Raw genomic sequence first — 16383 nt, 5'->3', positions numbered from 1 at the left:
GATATATTGAAGGTTAATGATCAAGCTGGAGAATGGAAAGGAATCTTTCACAGTCTTTGACTAGTTCTCAGTGACTCCCTCGTCCCTGTGAATTCTCTTTCCAACCACTGCCCAATTCACATGAGTGGACCCCGTTAACCATTGTGCAGTGTTTATATTACATGCCTCTATGTGCTCCCCTCCCTCTAGCCACATGCATATTCACTGTGGCCTGGACTAGGGAAGTATGATGGACTCCAGCTTCCCTGGAAATTTGGAACTGGCCTGAAAGCCTCATTTGGCTAAGGCAGAACCACAGTCTACCATGTTGATGAGAAAGTGGAGCAAGTTGGTCTCTAGGAGAGAGGTGAATGTAGCCTTCCAGCAAAGCAACTGAGATGAGAGGAGGAACTGAGTCCTGCTTCCCATTTCCCATTCTAACTCCTGGGCTTGCCCTAGAAGCCCAGTGGTCCCTGATGTGTCTGAGATCTGAGCCATACCTGCAATGTCATAACAAGTCCTAAAATTTTGCTTACTCTAGTTCAAGTTGACTCTCATTACTTGTAATCAAAGAGTCCTAATTCCTAGAATAAAATAAGACTCACTCTTTGCTGTGGTTTTTATTTCCTGTAAAAGAGTGTTGTCTCAGCAGCTTCAAAGACTACTAGGAGGAAAGGTAGGAGTTACCCATCTTCAAAGCCAAAAGCAAGTTCAGAACTCACTTTGTGCTGGTAAGATGTATGATTAACACATTATGGGAGTTTTGAATTCTGGCCTGCTATAGCAACTATTGTTTTAAAGGTTCTTTAAAAGGCATTCATGGAACTGACTAGTGAAACATGAAAGAATGTGGATAGATAGCAAAAGTATTATGGCAAAAGCCAGAACCAAAAGATTAAATACTGTATGAGTCCATTCACATGACATTTCAGAAAGGGCGAGACAATAAGAATGAAAAACAGACCAGTATTTGCCAGGGACTGTGGGGAGGGGAGTGCTTGTTAAAATAAGATGGGGACAGGGTGACAAGACTGTTTCATATCTTGCTTGAGGTCTCAAGACTGCAAGACTATATTTGTTAACATGCATAGAACAGTATAGTTTAAAATGAGGGATTTTATTAGGTGCAAATTATACCTCAATAAATCGGATTTTTTAAAAAAAGGGATTCTTGTCTTCCCTCTCATTCCACCCTTCCTTTCATTTTTGGTTCCATTCAAATCCTATTCCTCTCCCCTCCTGCTTCTAGACTTCAAGAAGATACAGGCGATGAAGCAGCTGAATGCAGAAGGAAAGGGTGGCTACCCACAACCTCCTAGGGAAAAATGATTTTGGTGGCCCTTAGATTCTAATAACTGTGTTCAGCCTCTCTGCAATGCCAGCTAATCAGGGTCACTAGGACTATATTTCCAAGTCATCTCACACTCACAGAGGGATTCCAGCCCAAAGGAAGCCAATCCTAAAGAATCCTAGTGGGCATGTTCAAGAGGAAAACAACCATAAGCCCATGCGGCAAGTAGCCCCTTTAGCTTCTATATCATCCAGAAACTTAGATAATTTCCTTTTTCTATGAGTTCCTACTAATCTTGTTTTAGTATTCCTCTCATTCTTTCTCTAAAAAAAAATTTTACATAAGAAATCCAATGTTAAAATGAGTACTAAAAAGTAAAAAAGTGTACTGAAAGAAATCTCTGTAAAATAGTTGCCACTCTTTGTCCTGTTGAAGGGTGCAAAGCTGACCCTGGAAAGAAATTGATGATAAGGGATTAAAGAGATTAAACAGATGAGAGGCTTAACTTTGGTTGTCTACGGATCTTTATATACTTCACACGCTTTTCACAAGTGATTCTGAGACATATGACTACAGGTATGGAGCTGTGCATGTGTGTCTGTATGTGTGATGCAAACAGTGAAGACCTATTCTTGAAGGAAAATGAATGGAGAAGACAGAACTCAAAGGGATTTTATGGCATCAGACACCAGAGTTTTAAGCTCCGTCTCTGGAGTGAAGCGACTTAGTAGCAGCAGCAGCAGCTGGAGCAATACTTTCCTATAACAATGAACTTTTGCCCCCCGAGGATGGAAGCACACCTGTTATCCCAAGTACTACTGTTGCTGCTGCTGCTAAGTCGCTTCAGTCGTGTCCGACTCTGTGCGACCCCATAGATGGCAGCTCACCAGGCTCCCGCGTCCCTGGGATTCTCCAGGCAAGAACACTGGAGTGGGTTGCCATTTCCTTCTCCAATGCATGAAAGTGAAAAGTGAAAGTGAAGTCTCTCAGTCGTGTCCGACTCTTAGCGACCCCATGGACTGCAGCCCACCAGGCTCCTCCATCCATGGGATTTTCCAGGCAAGAGTACTGGACTGGGGTGCCATTGCCTTCTCCACAAGTACTACTAAGGAGGCAGAAATAATTGAGTTTGAAGGCATGGAGTGTGGAATCAGAGAGCCTTAGGTTGGAGCCTCAGCTCTGCACTCACAGGCTGTGAGGCCTGGACAAGATTACATATATGCTCAAGGCCTCAGTTTTCCTGTCTGTAGCCTGGGAACACAAATATACATAATTCACATCAAGTGTGCAACACAATGGTGGGGTCATAGTGAACAAATACTAGTTGTCGTTACATCTGTAAGATTGGTCTTTTGAGGTTACCAACATCACTGGCTCTGAACTGCAACAGGGAACGTGTGATCCACTTTTCTCCCCACTTGTCAGATCTTAAACATTTTTTTAAATTCTCAAATTTAGTGGTGATAGTAGAAAATATTCACTGCTTCCTTTATCACTGTTTCATGAGGTTCAACTCCCTATCTACATACAGGGTCCACTTTGAAATAGGCTGCACTAATGAAGCAGAGCAGGGTAAAGGATAATCCAAGAGGCTAATCTTTGGGGTGCATTCCCTGATTTCTAGTTAGTAGATTTGCTCTGCTAATTATACGGCTCAATTTGCTCGGGAAGTGTTAACACTCAGCTGCATTCCTGAAGCATATGTCAGCTGGGTGGAGGAAGACAGCCAGAATTGTGTTAGGCATCAGAAGAAAACTGGATCAGACTTTAAAATTAACCACAATTAGTCCCAGAAAGTGGATAATAACAAGTTAACCGTGACTTTTCATTTCCTTCCAACTCTGAAATTCTAAGAACCATACAATGCCTTAAAACGTATGTACCCCATCCTCTAGCCATGCCCTGGCCCCTGGCAGAGAACCCTAATGCTGAAGTAGCAGCTGCATCTGGGTATAGAAGCGATTTTGTTCCTCCCGGGCCAAAAAAACTGGGTAATTGTACTAGGAACTTTCCCGTCACATCGGAGAATTACCCACAATTATGTGATAAAATGAAAATGCTTCTAACAGAAGCACTCTCTCTGAGCAATTACAGCGAAATGATGACAGGCAGCTGAAAGTGCCACGTGCAGAGTATCGATCTCCCCCAGAAGAGGAGGGAGAGCTCTGAGGGGCGGAGAGTAGGGAGCGCAGAGAACTGATGGGAAGGAGACAGGAGGGAAACAACAGAACCCTGGCTCACCTGGGCTTTTCTCTGCTGTGCACAAAACGCACTTTTTTCTCCTTCACGTCTCTCCAACTGAAGTGGCCAGCCTTGTCGAGCTGAGCCTCTTTTCCGTTCCTTGAGAGCACGAGCTGACCATTGGTGGGGGCGCTCACCACATGGAACAGTAGGTCTTCAACCCTGCCACCCTGGTCTTGAACATTCAGGAGGAAAAAATCCAGTGGCTTCATTGAACCAATTGCAAGGGTGAGGGAACCATTCACGTGAAGACTAGGGGTGTGTATTTTGCCTGGAAAACATACAAATCCAAAGGTCAGGCTTGGTACAGTCACTAATTAGGTTATTATTATTATTTTTTAAAGAAATATATATGTAATATTCATTCAGAACCACAAAGATGGGGCTTCCCTGGTGGCTCAGTGGTAAAGAATCCACCTGCAATGCAGGAGACACAGGAGGTGTGGGTTCATTGATTCGATCCCTAGGTTGGGAAGATCACCAGGAGAAAGGAATGGCTACCCACACCAGTATTCTTGCCTGGAGAATTCCATGGACAGAGGAGCCTGGCAGGCTACAGCCCATGGGGTTGCAAAGAGTCATTCATAACAGAAGGGTAATGTTGATTCAGAACTGATTCACACAAAGATGAAACTCTAGACTACTGTATTCCATAAGCCTCCTTCTAATCCAGTGGTTCTCATCCTAGATGTGCATGAGAATAACATAGGGTATCAGTGCTAAACTACAAAACTCCTAGAAGAATATACAGGAGAAAATCTTTGTGATCTTAAATTAGGCAATGCTTTCTTACATATAACACAAAAAGCACAAGTGACAGAAGAAAAAAATAGCTACAGCAGACGTCATTAATACTAAAAACATTTGTGCTTCAAAGGACATTCGCAGGAAAGTGAAAAGAGAATCCACAGAGTAGGAGAAAACATTTGCAAATCACATATCTGAAAAGGGATTTGTATCTCCTTTGTATCCAGGATATACATAAAGAATTCTTAGTGTGTTAGCTACTCAGTTGTGCCCGACTCTTTGCGACCCCATGGACTGCAGCCCACCAAGCTCCTCTGTCCATGAGATTTTCCAGGCAAGGATACTGGAGTGGGTTGCCATTTCCTTCTCCAGGGGATCTTCCCAACCCAGGGATCAAACCCGGGTCACCTGCACTGCAGGCAGATTCTTTACCGAGTGAGCTACTCAATAAATGACAAATAAACCAATTTTAAAATAGGCAGCAAATGGACATTTCTCCTAAGAAGATATACGGAAGGTCAATAAGCACATGAAAAGGTGCTCAACATTATCAGTCACCAGGGAAATTTGAATTAAAATCACAAGGTATCATCATCTCACATGCATTTTAGGAAGCACAATAAAGTGTCCCTGAGGGTGTAGAGAAACTAGAAATCTCATATATTGCTGGTGGAATGGAAAATGGTAAGCCACTTGGGAAGACAGTCTGGCGATTCCTCAAGCAATTAAACACAGAGCTACCACATGATCCAGCAATTCTGCTCCTAGGCATAGACCCAAGAGTACTGAAAGCATAGAAAGTGAAAGTGAAAGTCCCTCAGTCATGTCTGACTCTTTGGGACCCCATGGACTATACACACAGTCCATGGAATTCTCCAGGACAGAATACTGGTGGCTTTTCCCTTCTCCAGCAGATCTTTCCAACCCAGGGATTGAATCTAGGTCTCCTGCATTGCAGGCAGATTCTTTACCAGCTGAGCAACAAGGGAAGCCCAAGAGTAGTGGAGTGGGTAGCCTATCCCTACTACAACAGATCTTCCCAACCCAGCAATCGAACCAGGGCCTCCTGCATTGCAGGCAGATTCTTTACCAACTGAGCTATCAGTGAAGCCCATTGAAAGCATATGTCCATACACAAACTGTAACACCAATTTTCATAGCAGTGTTATTCACAAAAAACAAAAGTGGAAACAACTGAAACAATCAAGCATCAATTAAATGAATAAACAAAGTGTGGTATATGCATACAGCGGAGTATTATTCAAGCATAAAAAGGAATGAGGTACTGATACATGTTCTAACACAGCTGAACCTTGAAAATACTATGCCAGGTGAAAGAAGCCAGATGTAAAAGGCCACATATTGTATGCTTCCATTTATGTGAACTATTTAGGGTAGGCAATTCCACAGAGACAGAAAGCGCTGTGCTTTCTGTGTTCAGCAGGAGCTAAGGCAATGGGTCAGTAGAGAGAGATTACTAATGGTTACTGGATTTCTTTTTAGGATGATTAAAATGACCTAGAATTAGATTGTGATGATGGTTGTGTAGCTTGTGGATATACTAAAACCTCTTATATACTTTCAAGGGTAAGTTCTATGGTATGTGAATTATATCTCAATAATAACAATAAAGAATCATAGAGGTTTTTAAAAACAGTGTTGATACTTAGGCTCCACCACCAGAGATTCTAACTAAGATGTTCTGGGGTGGGACCTTGGTCATTTTATAAGCTCCACAGGTAATCCTAATTGATTGCCACATTGGAGAACACAATCCTCTCTTAACACATCTATCATATCTGACCATCAGACCCACCACGGCCAAGAGGAGAGGCAAGTTCCGGATACCATTTGCAAGAACAGCACCAGTTAACCTACAGTGAAGTAGGATTATTAGTGGCTTACATTCAGAATTCAAGTGAAATATATACACATTGCTTTAAAAATATATGATCTCTGTCCACAGGAAACATATGATGGATGAGTTAGGATTTCTGACCTTGACGTGGAATTCATCCCATCTCCTGAAAGTTGTTTTGCCTGAGCTTTAATTGGCAGTGCTTCCTTTTACATGTAGGACAGACAGGGCAGTTTAGGAATGCCAAGTTTCAGGGGAACTACTTCTAATGTAAGATTACTCTAATGAAAGTCGAATTCATTTGCACAAGTTGACTTGTATTACATCCCAAGTGGGGTAAGCTGACTCTCAAGTACTTAGGGCTTCAGAAGGATCCCAATAAAATAAGCCAAAGATATTTTTTCCCATGGGAAGTCCTAATATCATAGGAAGTCAGAAATACAGTGATGAAAAATATGATTGACTGCAGGTGATAAAACATGATTCATGTTATTGATGAAGGACACTCAAAAGCCAAGAAATGCTCAGAACTCCCAATCTTCATTCACCTGTAAAAATTTTGGGGTCCAAAATTCAGCCTGAATTTAATTTTATTCTCTTTGTTGTTTAAGGTAAAATGTCCACTGATGTGTTGGACAAGAATAGTTCCATTTCTTTAACATGTTACCTAATACTTAATGGCACACAGAGTGGCTTGAAATCCATCTACTTCCAATATGTGAACCTAACGGGGCAGGCTCCTAATTAGGCACCACTCCATGGCACCCCACTCCAGTATTCTTGCCTGGAGAATCCCAGGGATGGGGGAGCCTGGTGGGCTGCCGTCTGTGGGGTTGCACAGAGTCGGACACGACTGAAGCGACTTAGCAGCAACAGCAGCACTAATTATTTGTCATTTATCTCCAGTGTGCACAAAGAATACATCATTGCACCTGGCCATAATTATTTCTACATGTTGATAAAAATATAATAAATTATATCTATTGATATAAACATATATATATATAATGTTCTATAAAAAAATAAATAAAATGTTCTATAACATGACTGTAGTTCAGGGACATAAATAAGTTTTATGTCAAATTTCTGATCTGATAGTTGTGACTTTTAAAGTACAAATTACTTCTTTTTCCCTTCCAAAGATCTTAGAAGTTGAATTCTCCCAATTTTTCATTGTCTCTAAATAAGTCCCTTACAGCAGCACCTAGGTTTTTCCCAGAATGGGAAGCCTGCATTTTACATCACATGGGCCAACCGTATCTGCAAACTCAGCCTCTGCATGGAGAAATTACAGGTGATTTCACCAGACCATTGGGGGAGAAGCACTTACCAGCACATGTCTCATTAGAAGAGTGGGCGGAGAAGCCAGGAACACAGTTGGAAAGACAAAGACCGCTCTTCAGAAAGAAGCCCTGGTCACAGAGGTGACACCGGTCTCTGCGGCTGCACTGCAAGCACCCCTTAGGGCAGGCTGTCAAAGACAGGACACATCAAATCAGGCAGGACGAAGGCACAGGCACTCAGCGAGGGCCACCAGTGACAAAGAAATGAAGAGTGAAAGCACGGCCACATCTGACCCCCAGCTGTAGCAGAAGACAGTTCTGACCATTGCCTATAGAATTTCGTAGACAGCTGGTCTACCCCAGAAAGGCAGTGAACAGGGAGGAGCACCTTTGCTTTACACATTATGACCTGAACATGTTGGACATAAATGGATTGTTTAAAAAGTTAACCATACTGACTTGTAAGGGAGGCAGTTTCTAGGGATTAAGAGCATAAATCCTGTTGGGGTATCATTCCTCTTTTCTACTACTTAACAGCTGTGAATTCAGGCAAGTTGTTTTAACAGCCTGTGCTGTAATAATTTTCTCATCTTAAAAATGGAGATAGTATTGATAATAGCACTTAATGCACGGATTGTTGGTTGGATTACAGGTGCTCTACATAATCAGAAGTGACCAGAAGAGTACTGGGTACACGAAAGAACTCAAATGTACTACTATCATGGCTTTTCTTATTTTTATTATTATTTTAAATATATGGAGAAAGTAAGCTTTTAAAAAGACCATAGATTATTTCTTTGAATCAAGTCAATTTCTTCTATAAATCAAGTGTTTACTGCTTATTGTTCTGCTTCCTCAGTTGAGCTGTTAAAAAAGTCTTGAATCAGAAAATCTGAGTTTAATATCTGATTTTATGTCACGCTGGTTAATTCTTAATTCTTGCTGCTGCTGCTAAGTCGCTTCAGTCGTGTCCAACTCTGTGCGACCCCATAGACGGCAGCCCACCAGTCTCTGCCGTCCCTAGGATTCTCCAGGCAAGAATACTGGAGTGGGTTGCCATTTCCTTCCTCTTTTTTTTTTTTCCACTTGTAAAACAGGATTCATAGTGTCTGCCGTATTTTACCAAGTGATTGTGAATGTTAAATGAGATAACGCAGATGAAGGAAATTTGGGAAAACATAAAATGCCATGCCTGGGTAAAGGCATTATCATTAAATATCAATTATCCTTTAAAGTATGGGCTTCCCAGGAGGCTCAGTGGTAAAGAATCTATCTGCGAATGCAGGAGACACAGGTTTGATACCTGCGTTGGGAAGATTCCCTGGAGAAGGAAATGGCAAGCCACTTTAGTGTTCTTGTCTGGAGAACCCAATGGACAGAGGGGCCTGGTGAGCTACAGTCCATGGGGTCACAAACAGTCAGACACGACTTAGGGACTGAACAATAACGACACGGTACCAAGTTTTGATAGAAATGATGAGAACAAACTGAGGAAGCTCTTGTGAATAACTTAATGGACAAGGAGACTAAGACTTTGGGTTTAACTTCAGTTTAATATAAAAGTTCAACATATCTCACTAAAATGTTTCCAAATTTTCTATTCTTCAAGCATATAGTGGCAATAACAAGGTCAACAGGTAATTTAGTGTACACGTTGAAAACCCTGGCCCCATGTTAATAGGGCTGACCTACTCTTAATGGACACCTCACCTTAGTTCAATGTAAGCTTTCTATTCCATGAAATATTGGCTTCGTTTCCATGCAGACCTTTAGGGACAACATTGATTTGTGCAAAAGAATTATTGGTCTGCACTTCCACATTCTATTTAGCCAGCCATTGGCAGGGGTGCACAAGAAGCCATCAATTACTTTAGGCCGAACTCCCTGGGTTTTCATTCTGCTCCTAATGCAGATTCTCCTTGGCTACCTGAGAATCAACATACCTGACTCCCTGACTTCCTTGCTGCCCTAACTTTTAAAGAACGCAGCACAGTCTCCAACTCACCTGTGCATTTGTGGTTAGCGTGGTCTGCAAAGAAACCCTTCCTGCATTCCTGGACACACTGGGCTTCCAAGAGGAGAAATGGCTCTTCACAGCGGGTGCACTCACGGGGACCTTGGCATTGGAGACAGTGGCTCTCACAGCCTGAAAGACACAAGGCAAGTTGACAGGAGTGTGTGTGGCTTTCCAAGCGGCTCCTGGCCCTCGTGGTGTAGCCAGGCAACCTAGTGGGCCAGGCAGCAGACTTGGAGTCAGGAAGCCAGGCTTCTGACTGTGACTGCTGTGCTGACTGACTGGGTGACTTAGCATTAGTTACTACATCTCTCTGAGCCTTAGTGTTCTCTCCTGTAAAATGGAAAGAACACGCTGCTCCACCCAGCTCTTTGGATAAAGGCCAAAGTACACAACGAAAAATACTCTGCAAACCATAAACTGACAGATATTTTCTAGCAGTCATGTATGGATGTGAGAGGTGGACCATGAAGAAGGCTGAGTGCCAAAGAATTGATGCTTTCCAATTGTGCTGGAAAAGACTCTTGAGAGTCCCTTGTATAGCAAGGAGATCACACTAGTCAATCCTAAAGGAAATCAACCCTGAATATTCATTGGAAGGAGTGATGCTGAAGCTGAAGCTCCAATACTCTGGCCATCTGATGTGAAGAGCTGACTCAGTAGAAAAGACCCTGATGCTGGGAGAGCCTGAGGGCAGGAGGAGAAGGGAGCAACAGAGGATGAGATGGTTGGATGATGGCATCACTGACTCCATGGACATGAGTTTGAGCAAACTCCAGGAGATAGTGAAGGGCAAGGGAGCCTGGTGTGCTGTAGTTCATGGGGTCTCAAAGAGTCGGACATGACTTAGAAACTGAAGAAAACAAGCTAGTATCATCATTACTGTCTAGCCCGTGGCTCTCTGCACTGCTTCTCTGAAGTGTCAGTCTTTCCTGGCTGGCCTGGTCAGTTATCAGAGTATCGCCCAAGGATGCTCCCAGGAAGGCTGCCTGTGCAGTTTGGGTGGCATTTCAGGATGTGAAGATTGTGTGGTATTAAATTAAGGCTGAAGCAGGTACTGGACCGGAGTAAGGTGATAGTTAGATACATATGGTATTTGGAGGCTTGTGGGAGGCAGATGGTGGAATAATCTTGTCTTTTAACGTGCTCAGATGACCAGAGCACACCGACTCCTCCATCTGGAGCACAGCACTGTTTAAATTTAAAGGAAATCCAAAACTAATGGTCAAAACATACCTGTTTGTGTGGCCATATACCCCTAAGATTCCCACGTGGACTTTGAAATGATCAAATGTTGTGTTAGAGCATGGGTTTCCCAGATGGTGCTAGTGGTAAAGACCCCCCTGCCAATGCAGGAGACATAAGAGACACTGGTTAGATCCCTGGGTTGGGAAGACCCCCTAGAGGAGGAAATGGCAACCTACTCCAGTATTCTCTCCTGGAGAATCCCGTGGACAGAGAAGCCTGGCAAGCTACATTCCATGGGAACGCAAAGAGTCAGACATGACTGAAGCAACTTAGCACACAAGCTGGGGCACGGGAGAAGGAAAGAGGGGACATTTTCATTATAACAAAGTAAAGCTCTTAAGAAAGAAACCAGAAATCGGATAAAAAGCCATAAAATTTTCCATGGACTCCTTCTCGGAAAAGGGGCAATCAGAAGAGATGGAAGCTTGGGTGAGCACAGAGAAGGGCTGCAGACACTTACTCTTGCAGAGGCCTAGGTCCCGGTAAAATGACGCTGAGCACTGCTCCACGCAGGCGCCGTCCTGGAGAACATAGCCGTCCATGCATTGGAGGCAGTCTGTCCTCAGAGGCCCACTGCACGCATTGCAACTCCAGTCACACTCTAGAAAGAAAGTTCCTTCAATCAGCTTCCTTTCTGTCCACCCTCAGTCCCAGAGACTAATTTACAAGGATGCTGTCTGCAGCTGCACGGGGTAAAGTGAGGACACCATAAGAGATGTCAGGTACATGAGCTCTAATGAGGCTCTGCTTGTAGTAGCCTGCACGCTTCTCTGAGGTTGAGTGTTTCCTAATTATGTTAGACACGGCACATACACAGCTCGTACAAGGATTGCTCCACACTTGTGTGAAGGCTGCTTGTCATCAGGGCTGCTGAGGAGCCAGACCAACTGGATCTTATTCGATATGGATTCTAGAGTTCTATATCCCCGAGACACAGCATCTTCATGCAAAGTCTGCTCCAGAGATTAGCCAATTTGCTTCCACAAACCTAACAGGACCTCCTCCAAATGCCAAGAGGTAAAGGAAGTCAGGGGCTTTCCTCGTGGTTCAGACAGTACAGAATCTGCCTTCAAAGCAGGAGAGCTGGGTTTGATCCCTGGGTCAGGAAGATCCCCTGGAGAAGGGAATGGTAACTGACCCAAGTATTTTTGCCTGAAGAATCCCATGGACAGAATAGCCTAGCAGGCTACAATCCATGGGGTGGAAAAGAATTGGACATGATTGAGGAAATAACAGTTTCACTTTCAAAGGATGTCAAGAGACTCGAGGAAGGATGCATCTGCTCACTCTACTAACACCAGCTGCGTGACTCCCTTCCTCTCAGAAATCAGGCAGTGACCACCACAACTCAAAGAAGCATTGATGCTGGAGTTAAAAGGATGTGAAAGAACGGTACAGAAAGAAAGGGATTCCTGAAATAAAACAGATCTCATGTAGAGCAGACTTGATTCCTTTACATGTTCATTGACTCAAACAAACATCTCTGGGGGATACAGCCTTGAGCCAGCTTATCAAGTGGTGGGTGTAAACTGTCCTCAAGAAGCTTATGTTTGGGTGGATCCCAGCCCAAGTCGCCCACACAAGTGATCCAAGGGGATCGTTAGAAATACAGATCATCAGGTTCACTGTCAGAACTACCGAGTCAGGCCCAGGGCGTGGGATGCAGGAAAACGTGGTGCTGTGGCTCTGGCTTTGGTGATTATGATTATTCTGGTTGTTGCTGCCATTGTTTTGGGCCAGGCAATTTGGATGCTGTCAGAAAATGCAAAGTTCTAGCTCGAAAGGTCAGTCCTTCATGCATGGATGACAGGACAAGAAAGCAGAGTTAAGCACTTGGTTTTGAAATCAAGTAGATCTATATTCAAGTCACAGTGGAAGTGACAAATAGATTCAAGGGATTATACCTGATAGAGTGCCTGTCTATCAGGCTATGGACTAAGAACTATGGACTGAGGTTTGTGACATTGTACATGAAGCAGTGATCAAGACCATTCCCAAGAAAAAGAAATGCAAAAAAAGGAAAAATGGTTGTGTGAGGAGGCCTTATAAATAGCTGAGAAAAGAAAAGACATGAAAGGCAAAGGAGAAAAGGAAAGATCTACCCATTTGAATGCAGAATTCCAAAGAATAGCAAGGAGAGATAAGAAAGCCTTCCTCAGTGATCAATGCAAAGAAATAGATGAAAACAATAGAAAAGGGAAGATTAGAGCTCTCTTCAAGAAAATTAGAGATAACAAGGGAACATTTCATGCAAAGATGGGCACAATAAAGGACACAAATGGTATGGACCTAACAGAAGCAGAAGATATTAAGAAGGGGTAACAATACACACAAGAACTACAAAAAAAGATCTGCATGACCGAGATAACCATATGGTGTGACCACTCCCCTAGAGCCAGACATCTTGGAATGTGAAGTCAATCCAGCCTTAGGAAACCACTACAAACAAAGCTAGTGGAAGTGATGGAATTTCAGTTGAGCTATTTCAAATCCTAAAAGATGACACTGCAAAAGTGCTGCACTCAATATGCCCCAAATTTGGAAAACTCAGCAGTGGCCACAGGACTGGAAAAGGTCAGTTTTCATTCCAATCGCAAAGAAAGGCAACCAAAGAATGTTCAAACTACCACACAATTGCACTCATCTCACACGCTAGTAAAGTCATGCTCAAAATTCACCAAGCCAGGGTTCAACAGTATGTGAACCATGAACTTCCAGATGTTCAAGCTGGATTTAGAAAAGGCAGAGGAACCAGACAGAGATCAAATTGCCAACATCTGCTGGATCATCAAAAAAGCAGGAGAGTTCTAGAAAAACATCTATTTCTGCTTTATTGACTATGCCAAAGCCTTTGACTGTGTGGATCACAATAAACTTGGAACATTCTGAAAGAGATGGGAATACCAGACCACCTGACCAGCCTCCTGAGAAATCTGTATGCAGGTCAAGAAGCAACAGTTAGAACTGGACATGGAACAACAGACTGGTTCCAAATAGGAAAAGGAGTACGTCAAGGCTGTATATTGTCACCCTGTTTATTTAACTTATATGCAGAGTACATCATGCAAAATGCTGGGCTGGATGAAGCATAAGCTGAAATCAAGATTGCCGGGAGAAATATCAATAACTTCAGGTATGCAGATGACACCACCCTTATGGCAGAAAGTGAAGAAGAACTAAAGAGCCTCTTGAGGAAAGTGAAAGAGGGGAGTGAAAAAGTTGGCTTAAAACTCAATATTCAGAAAACTAAGATCATGGCATCCGTTCCCATCACTTCACGGCAAATAGATGGGGAAACAGTGGACACAGTGACAGACTATTTTTTGGGGCTCCAAAATCACTGCAGATGGTGATTGCAGCCATGAAATTAAAAGAGACTTGCCCCTTGGTAAAAAAAGCTATGACCAACCTAGACAGCTTATTAAAAAGCAGAGACATTACTTTGGCAACAAAGGTCTGTCCAGTCAAGGCTATGGTGTTTCCAGTGGTCATGTATGGATGTAAGAACTGGACTATAAAGAAAGCTGAACAAAAGAACTGATGCTTTTGAACTGTGATGTTAGAGAAGACTCTTGAGAGCCCCTTGGACTGCAAGGAGATCCAACCAGTCCATCCTAAAGGAAATCAGTCCTGAGTATTCATTGGAAGGACTGATGCTGAAGCTGGAACTCCAATACTTTGGCCACCTGATGCAAAAAACTGACTCACTGGAAAGGACCCTGATGTTGGGAAAGATTGAAGGCAGGAGGAGAAGGGGACAACAGAGGATGAGACGGTTGGATGGCATCATGGACTCGATGGACATGAGTTTGGGTAAACTCCAGGAGTTGGTGATAGACAGGGAAGCCTGGCATGCTGCAGTCCTGAGCGACTGAGCTGAACTGATATTCAAGTCAAGGCTTTGTCACTTTTAATCTGCATGTCTTACACACCTTCCTTAAGCTTTTTGAACCTTAGTTTCTTTATCTGTTAAGCATGGATAAGAAGAGCAGCTTCATAAGGTTATTATGAAGATTGGAGAAGGAAATGGCAACCCACTTCAATATTCTTGCCTGGCAAATTCCATGAACAGAGGAACCTGGCAGGCTATGGCCCAAGGGGTCTCAAAGAGTTGGACATGACTTAGCGACTGAACAACAACAACAAATTGTGAAGATTACATGGAATAATGAATTGAAGGATCTCAGCATAGTGCCTGCTACATGGCGATTTAATAAAGGTTTGTGGCTAAACTAGTTTCCCTGGAGAAAGTATCGCCACTCAGTGTGGGCTTGTCCTGTGTCCCCTTCACTAAGAAGCTAAGGAAACCTCTCGTTAGTCACCTTTCTCTCTTCTCCGAGGCAATATTTCTAAGTCCCAGAGAAGCAAGTAAATGTGCAAGATAGTACACATGCTTCTAAGAAGATTCATAAACTTAATCTCACTCATTTATTTGACTGACTCAGTCCTGAGGGAAAATGACTAAAACAGAGCCTTGAAGACCGCCAGCATGGTTATGATATCACTTCACAACAGGGAGGATTTGTTGGAATCTTGTTTTTCACCACAGACTGAAAACCATCAGTTAGAAAAGAGAAACTAGAAAAGGTTTTGCAGTCTTGAGCACAGCAGACCACCAAAGTTAGGTAGAGTTTCTTGGAATGGAAAATACACAATTTTGTAAAACCTTAAAGCATCCCGAGTTTATCTGACAGATGTTTGACCTCCAATTCTGAGACCTAGCTTTTCTGGCAGAATCAGAAAGGGTAAGGGGGACAGTGTGTATTGTAGAACATGGAATGGAGAAATGGAGAAGAGAAATTGAACAGGAGCAAGGAAAATCCACCCTTCAGTTCTGTTTTTCTCCCAGCTGAGGGCTGCCATTGGAAGAGCATAAGCTCCGATCATTCTAAAAATTGGAGAGCAAAGTAAAAGCTACTCGGTTTTTGACATTGCTTCCTTAAGAACACCTGGAGAACAAGCACTGCATCTTTACTCTTTGAAGTACGAGATGAACAAATTAGACACAACTTCCTTCCTTCCTCATTAAGCTTAGAGTCTGGCAATCTAGAGTTGTAAGCGCAAATGCCTCCAGGCCAAGGAAGGCAATGAAAATCTTCAAAAGAGGCCTGGTATGATAGAACAGGGAATGATAGGGACTGTGGCAATCTTAGGAGATCATGCTCCCCCAATGGAGACAATTGCTACTTGTCTCCAACCTGCTGCTGCTCTGAGGGATGCATACCCAGTACTGCGAGACCTTCTGACTCTCAAAAGAAACTGCAAATCTCAACTTTTTTATGTCAAGTCTTCTGATTTTTTAGAAGGCAAAGAGTTAAGAATTTTAAAACACTGTTATAATACATTTAGTGGGGAGAAAAACATGTTTTGGACCAAACACAACCTGAGGGTTTCTAGTTTGCCACCTCTGGTCTAGTAATTAATACTAATGTGTGCCATGCTCAGTCATTTCCAACTCTTTGAGGCCACATGGGTTCTCCAGGCAAGAATACTGGAGTGGGCTGCCATGGCCTCCTCCAGGGGATCTTCCTGACCCAGGGATCAAACCCTCATCTCCTGCGTCTCCTGCACTGGCAGGCGGATTCTTTACCACTGAGCCACCTGGGAAGCCCTCTAGTTACTAACACCTGGCACAATATCTAGGCCATGGTAGGTACTCAAAAATACTTGCTTCATAAATAAATCAATGAATATATACATACATACATAATGACTTCTCACT

General features: G+C 43.1%; 1 protein-coding gene across 1 annotated transcript in view; it reads right to left on the bottom strand.

Moving 5' to 3' along the window:
- Nucleotides 1–16383, bottom strand: part of FRAS1 (Fraser extracellular matrix complex subunit 1) — a 538610-nt gene that overhangs the window by 167659 nt on the left and 354568 nt on the right. The window contains exons 24-27 of the mRNA XM_061420570.1: nucleotides 11122–11262; nucleotides 9405–9545; nucleotides 7447–7587; nucleotides 3512–3782 (exon numbers count right to left, since the gene is read on the bottom strand). Coding sequence (XP_061276554.1) covers nucleotides 3512–3782; nucleotides 7447–7587; nucleotides 9405–9545; nucleotides 11122–11262 — 694 coding nt within the window. The remainder of the gene's footprint in view (nucleotides 1–3511; nucleotides 3783–7446; nucleotides 7588–9404; nucleotides 9546–11121; nucleotides 11263–16383) is intronic.

This window comes from Bos javanicus, chromosome 6 (assembly GCF_032452875.1).
Source record: "Bos javanicus breed banteng chromosome 6, ARS-OSU_banteng_1.0, whole genome shotgun sequence".
NCBI lineage: Eukaryota > Metazoa > Chordata > Mammalia > Artiodactyla > Bovidae > Bos > Bos javanicus.
This window is presented reverse-complemented; position numbering and strand designations above follow the sequence as displayed.